The sequence below is a fragment of the Heteronotia binoei genome, chromosome 19 (genome assembly GCF_032191835.1).
Source record: "Heteronotia binoei isolate CCM8104 ecotype False Entrance Well chromosome 19, APGP_CSIRO_Hbin_v1, whole genome shotgun sequence".
Classification (NCBI taxonomy): domain Eukaryota; kingdom Metazoa; phylum Chordata; class Lepidosauria; order Squamata; family Gekkonidae; genus Heteronotia; species Heteronotia binoei.
The window spans coordinates 43,485,458-43,499,071 of record NC_083241.1 but is presented as its reverse complement, the minus strand read 5'-3'; the positions used below and the strand labels follow the sequence as shown (position 1 = coordinate 43,499,071).

At 49.5% G+C, this 13,614-nt stretch overlaps 1 protein-coding gene across 2 annotated transcripts in view; it reads right to left on the bottom strand.

The window, feature by feature from the left end:
• Positions 1 to 4,892: 4,892 nt before the first annotated feature.
• Positions 4,893 to 13,614, bottom strand: part of MTMR10 (myotubularin related protein 10) — a 65,752-nt gene continuing 57,030 nt past the window's right edge. Inside the window, exons 14-16 of one of the 2 annotated variants that reach the window (XM_060259958.1) lie at positions 11,487 to 11,657; positions 9,768 to 9,950; positions 4,893 to 5,653 (exon numbers count right to left, since the gene is read on the bottom strand). In XM_060259958.1, coding sequence (XP_060115941.1) covers positions 5,054 to 5,653; positions 9,768 to 9,950; positions 11,487 to 11,657 — 954 coding nt within the window. In that variant the 3' untranslated portion in view covers positions 4,893 to 5,053. The remainder of the gene's footprint in view (positions 5,654 to 9,767; positions 9,951 to 11,486; positions 11,658 to 13,614) is intronic. The other variant, XM_060259959.1, reaches the window with a different exon arrangement.

Genomic DNA, 13,614 nt, shown 5'->3' with positions numbered 1-13,614 from the left:
CTTGCTTTGCTGGTTTTTCTACAAGAAACCCAAATCCTCCCACACCCCTGGGTTCACCTGTTAAAAGAGCGTTTCTTTCAGGTTTATTTTGACCAACCAGTTGCTATTTCTTCTTTTAAGGGGAATCTTCTGATCTTAGGTCCATTATGAAGCTTTTGAATATCAGCTGCCTATGAAAAGTAAAATCGACTGAGGTTAATTATGCTCTGAAAACAATCCTGGCTTATTTCTGCATTCTAGGCAGGTCAGCTGTCTGGGACCATGAGGGGTCTGTATAAGAAGAGAAAAGCACAACGAAAATTATGTCTCTCTCTGTTTTAAAAAATATTGGGCTGGGCGACCAGCTTTTTCAGAGATGCCTTATCTTTCTATCATTTGATGCACGGAATCTTGAAATGTAAATTTCCCCAGGCTGGCTTTGTGTCTTGCTTTTTCCTGTAGAATAACATTCAAAGAGCCCCTGCCGTTCTTTTCCCCCAGCAACATTCGACTGCAGCTTCATAACATCTTCCACCCACCTTTCTGTTTGTAGTTTTCAGCACAAGCGTATCCAACTGGCGGATATACATTCCAGAAGGGAATTAAGGCGTTAGTTTTGCGACACTTTTAAAGTTGAACAGAAGTTTTGTGACACTTTTTGAAGTTGAACAAAACTTTATTCCAGCTCGAGTTCCTCTGAGCCAGGCCTCACTTTCTCAGATTAAGATAACGGATGTGTTGCCAGTCCCATGAGTTTGAAGGAGTCCCAACCAGCGGTTCGTCTCAGCTGTCCACATGAACATAAAACACCTCAGCAGCAATTCTATTCCGCTCAGGAGCAGGGAAAAAATGGAGAGAACCAGGGCTTTTTCTGTAGCAGGAACAACTTTGCATCTAAAGCCACATGTCCCTGATGTAGCCAATCCTCCTGGAGCTTACAGCAGGCCCTGCATGAAGAGCCCTATAAGCTCTTGGAGGATTGGCTACATTGGGGGGGGGTGTGTGTGGGGGGCCTAATATGCAAAGGAGCTTTTGCTAGAAAAAAAAGCCCTGGAGAGAGAATGTTGGCCTTGACTGATGGCAGCTAATGCTGGAATAAGTTTTAATTTTGCTGGCAGCGAGTGGCATCTTCCCTCCCTTCCGCCAGCACCAGCTGCCGTCAGAAATGAAGGACTGGGCCTTGAACCTTTTTCAGTTGCAATCCTGGGCCCACTTCAGCTTAGGAACAAATCCCCTTGAGCAGAATGGCACCTCTGACCGAAGTGTAAGAATCAAGATTTGTGAACAGGTGGTTGGTTTGTTTTTTGAGGCATGGAGAAAAGCTCCAAGCCTTGTTCACAACTTAACATTGTGTGTGTGAAATTGCTTTCACCCCCCCCAGCTTGGGTTACATACTGCAACTCAGCCTTTGCAGCAATATACTCGTTAACCCCCCCACACACACACACATACACACACACCACCAGAGAATACTACAGAGCAGAACTGGAAAGACCTTTTTTATTATTTTATTAAGCCTGCCTGACTTCACATTCACACGAGCGGGCATTCCACCCCGTCAGCTCTACTTTGCTCAAGTAAGGTGGGAGTTAAGCATTGGGGCTTTGGATTCCACTTTCAAGGGGGGGGGGGACTCTCAGTGACTCTCCCCCCCTTCCATAAAAGCCTTTTTTTTGTTGTTGAGTAGCAAAGAACCCATGTTTTCTGGCTCATAGCATCAGTTTCTTTTTTTAAAAAGACCAAATGTTAAGAAGAGGTTTGGCTTTTAACATGTATCTTTTTCTTTGGAGAGTTAACAGCAAAAACTTTCCTGGCTCCTACCGGCTGTACAGAAAAACCCACAAATACAAACATGACCGAAAACGGGAATTCCATGGCAGAAACACACTCGAGTCGAGGGATTTTCCTCGCTTCTTGGCCTGATCGAGGGCTTAACGTAATTGCACTTCCACAGTAAATGATGTAACAGTCAGATTCATTCGGCGGTAGCTAAGAGATCAGATCTCCATCCCCCCCTTGGACCACAATAGGCAGCAACTCCAGCCACCAATAACAACAATCCAAAAGAAGATCTACATCCCCCCCCCCCTTTAAGAAATAACAAGTAGTGCTTGATTGCTAGGAAAGAGATACAAAAATAAGCATTTTATCATTTTCTACACTTACAAAACAAAAAAAAAGCCCTTCAGAAAACAATTTTTGTTCCTTTTTTTTAAAAAAAGTACCTATTTTTTTAAAAAGCAGACAACCTTCTGGGCACAATCCACCCCCCCTCCACCCCCAATCTGAACAGCCAGAGGAAAGTTGCATATAACGGGATGGAGAAGTGGAAAAGTGGTCTGGATTTGGTCAGTTAGAGCTCTGCTCCAAGGATTTCTCTTTTTTTCAACACTCGAGTTTCTGTTAAAAGGATCTGTGTTTGCTCCAGCCGCCCTTCCGCAGAAAGGGGTGGGCAGAAGGACTGTTTGTGGACGCAGTGTGGGACGGGGGCTGCTGCAATTCTACCACACTCGGGGGGCACAACAGAACATGCTCTGACAAGCGGGGGCGCTGGCCCAAACGCCACCTAACAGTGCAATCTCTTAATGCTGGCTCTCTGCTTCAGGCAGTCCTTCCAAAAAAACGCTCGACAGCAGAACTCCATTAAACCAGTAAGGCATCTTTGCGTTCCGGCCCACGTCGCTTGTGGGTCGTCACAACCTTGCTTGAACTTGCGACAGTCTTAAAAAGCTATCCTGTTGCATTTGGTAAACACCGCAGGCAACTGTTCCGAAAAGGCAAATTTCTGCAACATTTGAAGCAAAGGGAAATGAGGGGGGGGGAGACCCAAACTATGGAAACACCTGCTGAATAAAAGCTTTCTGCAAAGAGGGACCTCGTTCGGACTCGTGAGCAAACAAAAAGCCAACGTCTTCATCCTGACTGGCAAAAGACATTCCATCTGAGTTTGTTAAAAGTAGCAAAAACACTAGGCACGTTCTGAAATGTACTTAAGACTATCAGGTGTTAAGTAATCAAAGACCTGGTACATAACCCGGATGCTCACGAAATGTAACCCTAGAGGGAACAAAAAGTAGAAATCTTGATGAGAAAAGCCTGCCTCAGCCCAGAAGCAGAGGCCTATGAGCGATCACACCGTCAGCTAGCCCTTCAGGGGCATCCAGCTAAGGTGGTCATCTCACCCTTTATCGGACATATTCAGCGAGATTGGGGGAGAAAGGGGTCACCACATTCACACAAATGCAGCAATTCCAGTCTCGCTAGGGGCTCAGGTGCCATCTGTATGCACACAGCCCGCCCTTTTTAAAAGCTGGAATCCTGGGAGGCTTTCTGGCGAACAACCGACTAGAAGCTTGCTTTCTAGCGCAGAGTTGGATCGGGGCCAGTCTCAGCAGCACCTACAATGGCTGGGGTAGACAGGGGGGGTTAGCTTCTATCCGTCTCAGTGACCTTCTAGACAAGCGGGCGTCTTTAAGGGACTGGAAGCATGCCGCAAAACTGATCCCCACCTTCAGATGACATCTCACCAAAAAATAGCTACTACTAGCCGACCGCTGCTGAATTTAAAGTCTTGGCCTCATTCTAGACTTGACATTTGTCCTGTGGCCCCCGGATACTGGTACCCAGTAATGAACCCACAATAGCACTGACTTCCAGAGCATGCCAACACAACCGCCAAGTTTCTCTCCATGTGGCCTTATGTTATCCCAAGGGCGCTGCAGTCAGACAAAACTTTTTTTGCTTTGTCCGCCGGTCCAGAACTTTAAAACAAAAGCTAAGCGATCATTTCCCTTCATGGGAAATCTTAAAAGCCAGCTTCATTCAGACTCTTAGGCTGAAATACTGACCGCTGCCTCACAATCATACTTTTTGCTTTTAACCGCAGCATCGAAAGGATAACGGAGGCCGGGTTCACACAAACAGGAGAGAGCACGTTAGCGCACTAGAATGAAAGAAATCAAATCCTGAGGAGAAAGAGGAAGTCTTGGTTGGATGCAAGGGGAAAAAGGCACTTCAAAAGGCTACAATTCATCCGCCGCTAAATGACAAGTTTGATTGCGTTGGGCTGGCGCAGCTAATAATTAACCCCCATCTCCCAGCTGGCGTTCAGGCCGCAGGAGCCAAATTTCCCCGGGAGTCCCTCCACTTAGCTTCTGAGGCCCACTTATACCATGGTTTCAGATCCGGGGTCAAGAGGATGCCACAGTTAGCACTAATATTAACTGTGATTCAGGCTAACATTTGCATTAACTGCCGCTAAAGCAAGAGGGAGGAAGTTTGCTCCCACGAGGGGAGGGATTGAGGATCCCCCCCCCCTCTTAAACACAGTTTAGAGACTCAGTTTTGTGGGCCGATTTTTGGCACTCTTCAGGGCAAGCACGTCTACTCCGAGGAGGAGAAAACACAGACTTGCAAGATGGACCAGATCAGCCTGGCACACGAGTCCCATCCAGCGGAGACGCTTAAATCTCACACTTTTTGATGGCCGAGCTGGTATTTTAAAGCCCCGTGGAAATCCATGGGGATTTTAAAATGCTGCATCAGCTGGACAGGATTGCTACTCCGGGACCTGACAAAAGAACATATCGCTCTGGCATTTGCACAAGTTAATGGCAGGCCGATCTGAACGCGGCAACTCTCATTTCCTTCGCTGCCCGTCTTCGCCCGCTGCTCTAATCTGAGCCGGCGCAGCGATTCGCTTCGGTCAGCGACTAGAGAGAGCAGCCTGGCAACGTGACCAAAACATACAAGTCGGTTGCTGGGCCAAATCAGGATGGGAGGGAGGGTGGGGAGTGAGGGGGGGGGTTTGAAGATTGCAGGCTTTAAGCAACCGGCTAGAAGGAGAAAAGCAGAAAGGGATGGAAGCGAGACAAGCCGCTTTGACAGCTGCAGAGAATGACAACGCTGCGTGATTCCTGAAGCACGACGCCCTTGCTTTTTAAATATTCTGTGCAAAAAAAAAAAAAAAAAAAAGATAGGTAACCTTTGTGTATAAAATTATTACAGCTTCAGGAGGTGTTGCATGGCAAAGAAGCTCCGGTCTCTCGTCTCCGCCTTCGTGCTCCAAAAGAGGCTAGTCCTCGTAAGCGAGCGTTTCCGTGGACAACCAGATTTTGGCGCCGCTTAAGAATTTGCTCAGCGGCGTTCCCAGAATGCTCCTCCGGCAGAGGTTTCCCACGGGAGAAAACGGGAAAGAGGAAGAGAGAGATTCCGGGCTCACCGGAGCGTCATTGGGCTCATTCACTCTGAAATACATCCGGCTCTGATCCGGTTCGGGATTGTTCGCCAGAAACCGGGGGCTGCTGTTGTGCAGCCGCAGGCTCCGGTTCAGCATGTCTACTTCGTCTGCCAAGAGCGAGATTTTGCGGAAGGCGGTGATGAAGCCGCCGCTGGCGATCTGGGCCTCGGGAACCCAGCGGAAGTAGCAGAGTTTCCAGAGTTTGATTTGCGTTCCAGAGAGACGGGGCAGAATCACGCCGTGCAGGTCCACCGGCTTGGAAAGCCACTCTCTGAAATACTGCTCTGTGCCGTGGGCACTGCTGTCCGTGTGCTGAAGGAAGTCGGGTTTCAGTTTTAGGATGAGGGAATTTCTTCTTGGAAGAAAGTCTTGCTCGCTGATGATCCCGTTCTTTAAGGACGGGGGAAGGCCTCGCAGAGTCGAGCTGTAATTCTTCTGGGGGCAAAAGGGACAACAGAGGGTCAGTCTCCGGCCGATTCCTTTGGCCGCCATGCAATGAGCTCCGGTGACACTGCAGTCCCCCTCCCCTGGATGGTTTCAGAGGGGAGCCATGTTGGTTTACAACAGAAGAGCTGGATTCGAGTCCAGCAGCACCTTAAGGGAACAACAAGATTTTTGGGGTGCATGCTTTCAAGACTCCAAGTTCCCTTTGTCAGACACCTCTCGAGCAATGTGCCCTCTAAGCTGCGGAGTCTTGTGAGCAGAAATTCTACTCTGCGAGCTACTGGCATTGAAACTGTGAGCTGCTGCAGAAATTAGTTTGCTCCGGGGCCATTTTTCCTGAGCTGAAACAAAAATGTGCGAGCCAGAGGCTAAAAAATTGTGAGCTGGCTCACGCTAACTCAGCTTAGAGGGAACATTGCTCTCAAAAGCTCGTGACCCAGAAATCGTGTTGCTGTCTAAGATGCTACTGGGCTCGAATCTAGCTCAAGTCTCCACGGAAATCATTACTTTTAGGTCCTATTAATGCAGTCGCACAGAGCATTTCCCACGCTAACCACATCTGGACAGCTGTGCCTCTGGCTCTCTGGGGCCCAGATGGGGTATAAAGATGAACAGGGCACCTGTCCCGATAATGGCTAACTGCCCATCAGCCAAGGCCTCTGCAAACAGTTACCTATATCAAGGTCTTTGTCCCAACTCCTGGCTACACAGAGTGTAAGACTGATTACTCATACAAAACCTTTTTGCATTTCTGGTTATTAAAAGTCGTTGCAGGTGATATTTTACCTGGTTAGATGTGTTGGCTTTTAATTTTTTTCAATTTAAATTTTAAAAAGCTTTTAACACACAAGCGAGTACTGGGCTGGATCCCATGGATCTGTTCCACTACCGGTGATGGCTTCCTCTAGAGAAAGTACGCTCTTCCTTTGAAGCAAAGGGCTCTCATTTGCGTCACCTCAGACTGACATATCTATTCGCTTATTCAAACATTTATATCCCACCTTTTCCTCACGGTTCAAAGCGGCTTACAATGCTAGTTTAAAAAAAGCCTTTCCGTTAAAAGTAAAAATACTCAATATTTGGGCGCTAAACAGATGCTGGGATTAGACTGTCTGCAAGCCTCGTGCCCGCTCTGTTTCAACTCTGCGGTTACAAAATCCTTGGCCACTGGTGATTCCCACGCACGGCCTGTTTAGACAGGCTGATGAAACTATGCTTTCAAAGCAGGCTTGTCGAAGCGATGGGAGTTCCGCTTCTCCGGCCCTGGTCTCGCTGATGCTTAGATAAAGCTTCTCGTTTGGTTGGCAGTTTCCCCTTCAGATGTTTTCATAATATTTTCATAAAACAATACTGCCGTCTGCGTTATCATTTGGCTCGAAAAGCAGATTATAAACCCTCAAGTAAGTAAGTAAACGCTCTGTGCGTGTGAAGTGCCACCAAGTCGCATCCAAATTAAGGTTTTCAAGGCAAGAGATGTTCGGAAGGGGTTGGCTTCCCAAACCCATAACCAAATTCTTGATTCATGCAATAACTGCAGCAAGAATAATATATGCAAGACTGTGGAAATCGCAAAAAATACCTAAACAAGAAGATTTTGTTCAGAAACTTTTAGAAACAACTGAAGTGGACTTGCTTCTTGCAAAATTACGAGAAGGAAATGTACAAGAGGGAGGGACAGTGGCTCAGTGGTAGAGCATCTGCTTGGGAAGCAGAAGGTCCCAGGTTCAATCCCCGGCATCTCCAAAAAAGAGTCCAGGCAAATAGGTGTGAAAAAACCTCAGCTTGAGACCCTGGAGAGCTGCTGCCAGTCTGAGTAGACAAGACTGACTTTGATGGACCAAGGGCCTGATTCAGTAGAAGGCAGCTTCATATGTTCATAAGACAATAAGAAGATTTGGCAACCACTGTATGATTGGTTAGGTGCAGTATGGAAACTGAGACTTCCTTGGAGGTCCCTCGTCCAACACTGACCCTGCTTAGGGTTCCAAGATCTGATGAGATTGGGCTAGCCTGGGCCATCCAAGTCAGGGCAAAAGACAAACAGAAGTGTGTTTCAACATTGCTTGCCTCTGCGTAGCAACCCTGGACTTCCTTGGTGGTCTCCCATCCAAGTACTAACCAGGGACGACCATGTTTAGCTTCTGAGATCCTTCAAGGTTTCTGCTAGCCTGAGCCACGCAGATCAGGGCAGACAAACCGAAGCGGTTCGCCATTGCCTGCCTCTGCGTAGCACCCCTAGACTTCCTTGGTGGTCTCCCATCCAAGTACTAGACGGGGCCAACCCTGCTTAGATGCCAACATCCAATGAGACTGGGCTAGCCTGGGCCACCCAGGTTAAGGAAAGAGATGTTCAGAGGTGGTTTGCCGTTGCCTGCCTCTGCGTAGCAACCCTGGACTTCCTTGGTGGTCTCCCATCCAAGTACTAACCAGGGACGACCATGTTTAGCTTCTGAGATCCTTCAAGGTTTCTGCTAGCCTGAGCCACGCAGATCAGGGCAGACAAACTGAAGCGGTTCGCCATTGCCTGCCTCTGCGTAGCAACCCTGGACTTCCTTGGTGGCCTCCCATCCAAGTAGCAACCAGGACTGACCCCGCTTAGCTTCTGAGATCTGATGAGACTGGGCTAGCCTGGGCCATTGGGCAAAAGACAGGGAAATAACAGGGGGGCCACTAGAAGATCATCAGATCAGTGTTTGGAAATGAACTAGAGAGATCTCTGTCATTATTATTGCTATGCAGGTATCGATGATTATTATTACTATTAGAAATGGGCTCCATTATCGGTTTGGGTGCCTGTGTAGCTACGCAACACCCCTCTTTCTATCTCCAGAAGGCTTCCATGGAAAAACTTCTACGCTGTTACACCAGCAGTATTGGGCCCAGCAGGATGAGGCCTTCCTTAGGCTGAACCGCATCACTGACTGAGAATCTGTTCTGAGAAATAAGCGGGTAGTCGAGATGGAAACGATCGCTAACGTGAAAGGTCAGGAAAAGGTGCTCCGAAGAGCCCTGCTGAGTCAGACTAGTGAGGGTGCGCCTAGTTCAGCATCCCGTCTCACAAAGAGGCCAACCAGTTCCTCTGGAGGTCCCACAACAGGGCATAGAGGCTGAGGCCTTCCCCTGAGAAGAACATCAGAAGAGCCCTGCTGGATCAGACCACAGAGGGTCCATCTAGTCCAGCCTCCTGTCTCACATAGTGGCCAACCAGTTCCTCTGCAGGGCCAACGACAGGGCAGAGAGGCCGAGGCCTTCCCCTGAAAAGAACATCAGAAGAGCCCTGCTGGATCATGCCAGGGAGGGTCCATCTAGTCCAGCCTCCTGCCTCACACAGTGGCCAACCGGTTCCTCTGGAGGGTCAACAACAGGGCAGAGAGGCCGAGGCCTTCCCCTGAGAAGAACATCAAAAGAGCCCTGCTGGATCAGACCAGGGAGGCTCCATCTAGTCCAGCCTCCCATCTCACACAGAGGCCAATCAGTTCCTCTGGAGGACCCACAACAGGGCAGAGAGGCCAAGGCCTTCATAAGAACCTCAGAAGAACCCGACCAGTGAGGATCCACCTAGTCCAACAATCCCGTCTCACACAGAGGCCAATCAGTTCCTCTGGAGGGCCATCAACAGGGCACAGAGGCCGAGGCTTTCCACAGAAATTGCTCCTGGCTCTGGGATTCAGAGGCTGACTGCCTCTGATCATGGAGGTTCCCTTTTGTCACTAGAGCTAGGAGCTGCTAACGGACCTATCCTTTTCCACAGCTCACAGGCTCCTGAACGTATGAAGACCACCCCCCAAGGGAACAGTCAACTGCTGAGCCACATTTCCTAGTGCAACTCAAACCACCACCACCCCGGGCCAAATAACCCCCTATTGAACCTTGTAGAGCAGTTCCAACCTGCTCGTGTCCCATGCACAGATTTCCTCTCAGCAAAAAGACAGAAAATCTATCATCTTGTGACAGGTGAGTTCAAGCTCATGTGCCAACTGCCAAGGTCTCTGGGGACGTGCGAAGGGCACCCCGACAGAACGCCCTCCTGCCCAAGGGCTCCATCCTTACAGAAACACCTCTGTAGCTGAAACCGCGCCTCTGGCCTGCATCCCGAGTCTCTCACCTTTGTCCGTTTAAAGGATTTCACAGCCCCATTGTGCACGCACGGCGTGCTTTTGCCGATGTACAAGGGGTTGTGGAAGAGCGTGCGATCTCTCGGGGCGTGCTGGAGGGACCAGTCCCACACCGAAGGGAACTTCAGGCCTTTCTCGTCTCCCAGCTGGATGTTTTTGCTGATGGCAAATTCCTATGGGAAAGGAGAACCCAGATGGTAGTCAAAGAGACGGGCGGGCCACCCTAAGAAAACACGAAACCTCTGTACAGTCTCAAGACGAGCTGAAGCCAAACGCAGAAGTGTAACATGAATACCACCAGAGTGAGCCTTGGTTTGTAAATTATGGGGCTTTTAAAGTGTTTTCCATAGGCAATAATCCTGTTTAGTGCTCTCTGGGAGGTAAAGAACGTTAAGGGCATTTGAGCATTGAAGGAAAAGTGTGTTTGCGGGGCGAAGGGGTTAAGCTTATAATACTCTTTCTGTTTCACATTTTGGGTGCGTGGGTGTGTTTTTGTGCCCCTGTGCCTGGAAGTTCTGGAGACCTCAGGTGACTCCTACTGGGGCACAGAGGACATTCAGAGAAGTGGCTTGAGAGCCTGCCTCTGCCTCCCGACTCTGGTATTCCTTAGTGGTCTCCCTCCTTGTCAGGGTTGGCCCTGCTTAGCTTCCGAGATCTGACAGGATCACTGGGCTTGCAGCTGGGCTCTCCAGCTCAGAGTTACTTGCTTAATAATATTCTGAGGGTTGTAAAGTATGCATCCTTTTATTTATCCATTCAGAATAATGAGGGTGAGATTTCTTTTTTTTGAAAAAAAAAATACCCTTTTGCACTGTCCAGTTTCTTTGTGCCTCGCAAAGCAGCTTTCAGCTCACCTGCCTCCAAATCTCAGCAAGATGTGCAATGGCACAATAGTGCTGTAGCGCTATGCTAGTAAGGTCCAGGGTTATGTGAGCAGCAAACTTTTTCTTCAGCCCCAAAGAGGAACTGTCCCGTCCAAATGTCACCCCTGCATGATTCCTCACAGGTCCTCAACTCGTTCTGTTATAGCAGCGGTCCACAACCTTTTGGCACCAGGACCGGTTTTGTGGAAGACAATTTTTCCATGGACCTGATGGGGGAGGGGGGGGATGGTTTCGGGATGATACAATTGTGCACTTTATGAGTTTGGTGTGGTGGTTAAGTGTGTGAACTCTTATCTGGGAGAACCAGGTTTGATTCCCCACTCCTCCACTTGCAGCTGCTGGAATAGCTTTGGGTCAGCCAGAGCTCTCGCAGAGCTGTCCTTGGAAGGGCAGCTTCTGGGGGAGCTCTCTCAGCTCCACCCACCTCACAAGGTGTCTGTTGTGGGGGAGGAAGGGAAAGGAGATTTTGAGCCACTCAGAGACGCTGAGATTCAGAGTGGAGGGCAGGATATAAATCCAATGTTGTCGTGTTATTATCATTACCACATTGTAAATAATTATACAACTCACGGCCCAGTTGCTTAACAGGCCACGGACCGCTTCTGGTTGGGGACCCCTGTGTTATAGGAATAACACCATGATGCAATTCTGCTACCTGGTTCTTGGTACAGCTCTACCTTTGGGGCACCTTATCTTCCTAAGACGTCAAGGCCCCTCTGAACAATGTTAGGTGTTTGCAAAGGTGTCTGCGCAAAGGAGAGCTGCTTTCTTTGTCACTAGCAATTTGCCGCCTTGCCAAAACGGGGATGGAACTCTTGTACCCACCGTGCTTTGCTTCACTCTCTGGTGCGGAGAGTTGAAGAGGAACGTGCCGAACAGCGAGATGCGGGTGCTGTCGTACAATATCGTCAAGTAAGCTTCAGAGAATTCGAACGCCGACGGGTACTGCTCCAGAAGTTGCCAAACGCAGTCCAAGAACATCAGGAATAAGGGAGACTGGATTCGGGTGGGGGGAAGGACGGATAGAAGTGCATGAATTCGCCGAGATCTTGAAGTCGTTACTACCACTAAAATCAGCACTGTGAACGCAGAACGGTGCTACTCAACTCCACGTTTCATCTGAGCGCGCCCAAACTGGGCAGTAACCAACGCATTGGAGTAGCTCTACCAGAAAAGCTCTACCTTGGGCAAGAGGGACACTCATGATCTCTTGGCAGTGGGGTGGGGGGAAATGTGGTGTTCTGCAGGGCAACCAAACCGCTCCCCCCTGGAGAACTGTACTGCATGTTTCTTTAGGAAATTCTACTTTTCCTGGGGGGGGGTGGGACAGATTTTAAGAAAAGATTCCAGGGGAGTAACCATGCAAATCTGTGATGTGGCACCTCAAAGACTAATGGAATTTGTCGCGGAATTTTGTAAGCCCAAAGCTGATTTTGTCAGGTGTATGATAAAAAAAAAAAAACATACACAAAAATACACACAAGCCACATCTGCTGAAGACTTTGGGACGGAAGCAACATAAAATTTCCACTGGCTTATGGGGAGAGCTTCATTTCACAGCCCTAATGCAGGGGTGTCAAACATGTGTTCCGGGGGCCGAATCGGGCCCCCGGAAGGCTCCTATCAGACCCCTGAGCAACTGGCTGTTATCTGCTTCCTTCTCCCTCTCTCTTGCTTCCTTCTGCATCACAGCTTGCTTTGCCAGGCTTGCTCAATTACACAGCAGAGTTACTGAGCCAAGCCTCTATTCCTTCTATTGGCTGAGGCTCCTCCCCCTCCTGGTTCCCTGGAGAAGGAAGGAAAGAGCCAGAGCTTCCTTTGCCCAGTTTCCCTGGATCCATGGGAGAGATACAAAGAAAGCACCTTTAAGACCAATGAGTGCTAATACTTTCAGCATGTTTTAAGTTTTTAAAAATCTTCGTGTTTGTCTGTGTGCTTTATAAAGTTTATATCTCTGCTCCCTATGGCCCGGCCCAACAAGGTTTCATTTATGTCAGATCCGGCCCTCATAACAAATGAGTTCGACACCCCCAGGCCCTAATGCAACCTCCTTTGAATCGCTGTCTCTCTGGCTCTTCAACGGTTTGGGGCAAATTGCTTGCGGCTCTCTCCTCTCTCTCGACCCAGCTCTCGCTTCTGCTGTTCCTCTGCCTTTTTTATGCCACCTCCAGTTCTGACAGGGGGACTTTGATTCATCTATCTCAGGAGTGGCCAACGGTAGCTCTCCAGATGTTTTTTTGCCTACAACTCCCATCAGCCCCAGCCAGCATGGCCATACTGGCTGGGGCTGATGGGAGTTGTAGGCAAAAAACATCTGGAGAGCCACCGTTGGCCACCCCTGATTTCTCTGATCATGCACACAGGTACCCCCCTCCCAAAATACTGATGTGCTGATGTTTGTGAGAAGAACTGGAGGCTCTGAAGAGCAAAGGACACCTGACACAAGAGCACAGAAGAGGAGTCCCTTGCCACTCAGCATGCACGGACAGAGAAGCGGAAGCGCAGCAGCCTTTCCCCTCTCTGCAGCGCAGGAGAACGAAAACGCCAGCTATTAAGGAGCTCACAGCCGGTAGGTGAGGCATCCCGAACCTTCACGTGGAAGCCTGCTGTTCTAAAGCAGGTTTCCCCAACCGCTGGGCCGTGGACCGGTACTGGTCTGTGGCCTGCTAGCAACTGGGCCACAGAGCAAAGCACAGCGGCCCCACCGCCTGTCCCGGAACCCAGGCAGGCAAAAGAGGCAACGTGGCCTCGCTCTGAAGCTTCCTCCCTTTGCCAGGGAGGCAGCCTTGGAGCGAGGCCACGCCTCCTCTTTCATCTGTCCGGGTCCCCGGCTGGCGGAAGGGGCAGCACTGCTGTGAACTTAGCCTATCCCTCGTTTATAGACCCCCCCCCCCACGAATCAGGTGATCGGTGTGGGGGGGGGTCTTTAAATGGGAGAGGAAGGCTGCTGCTT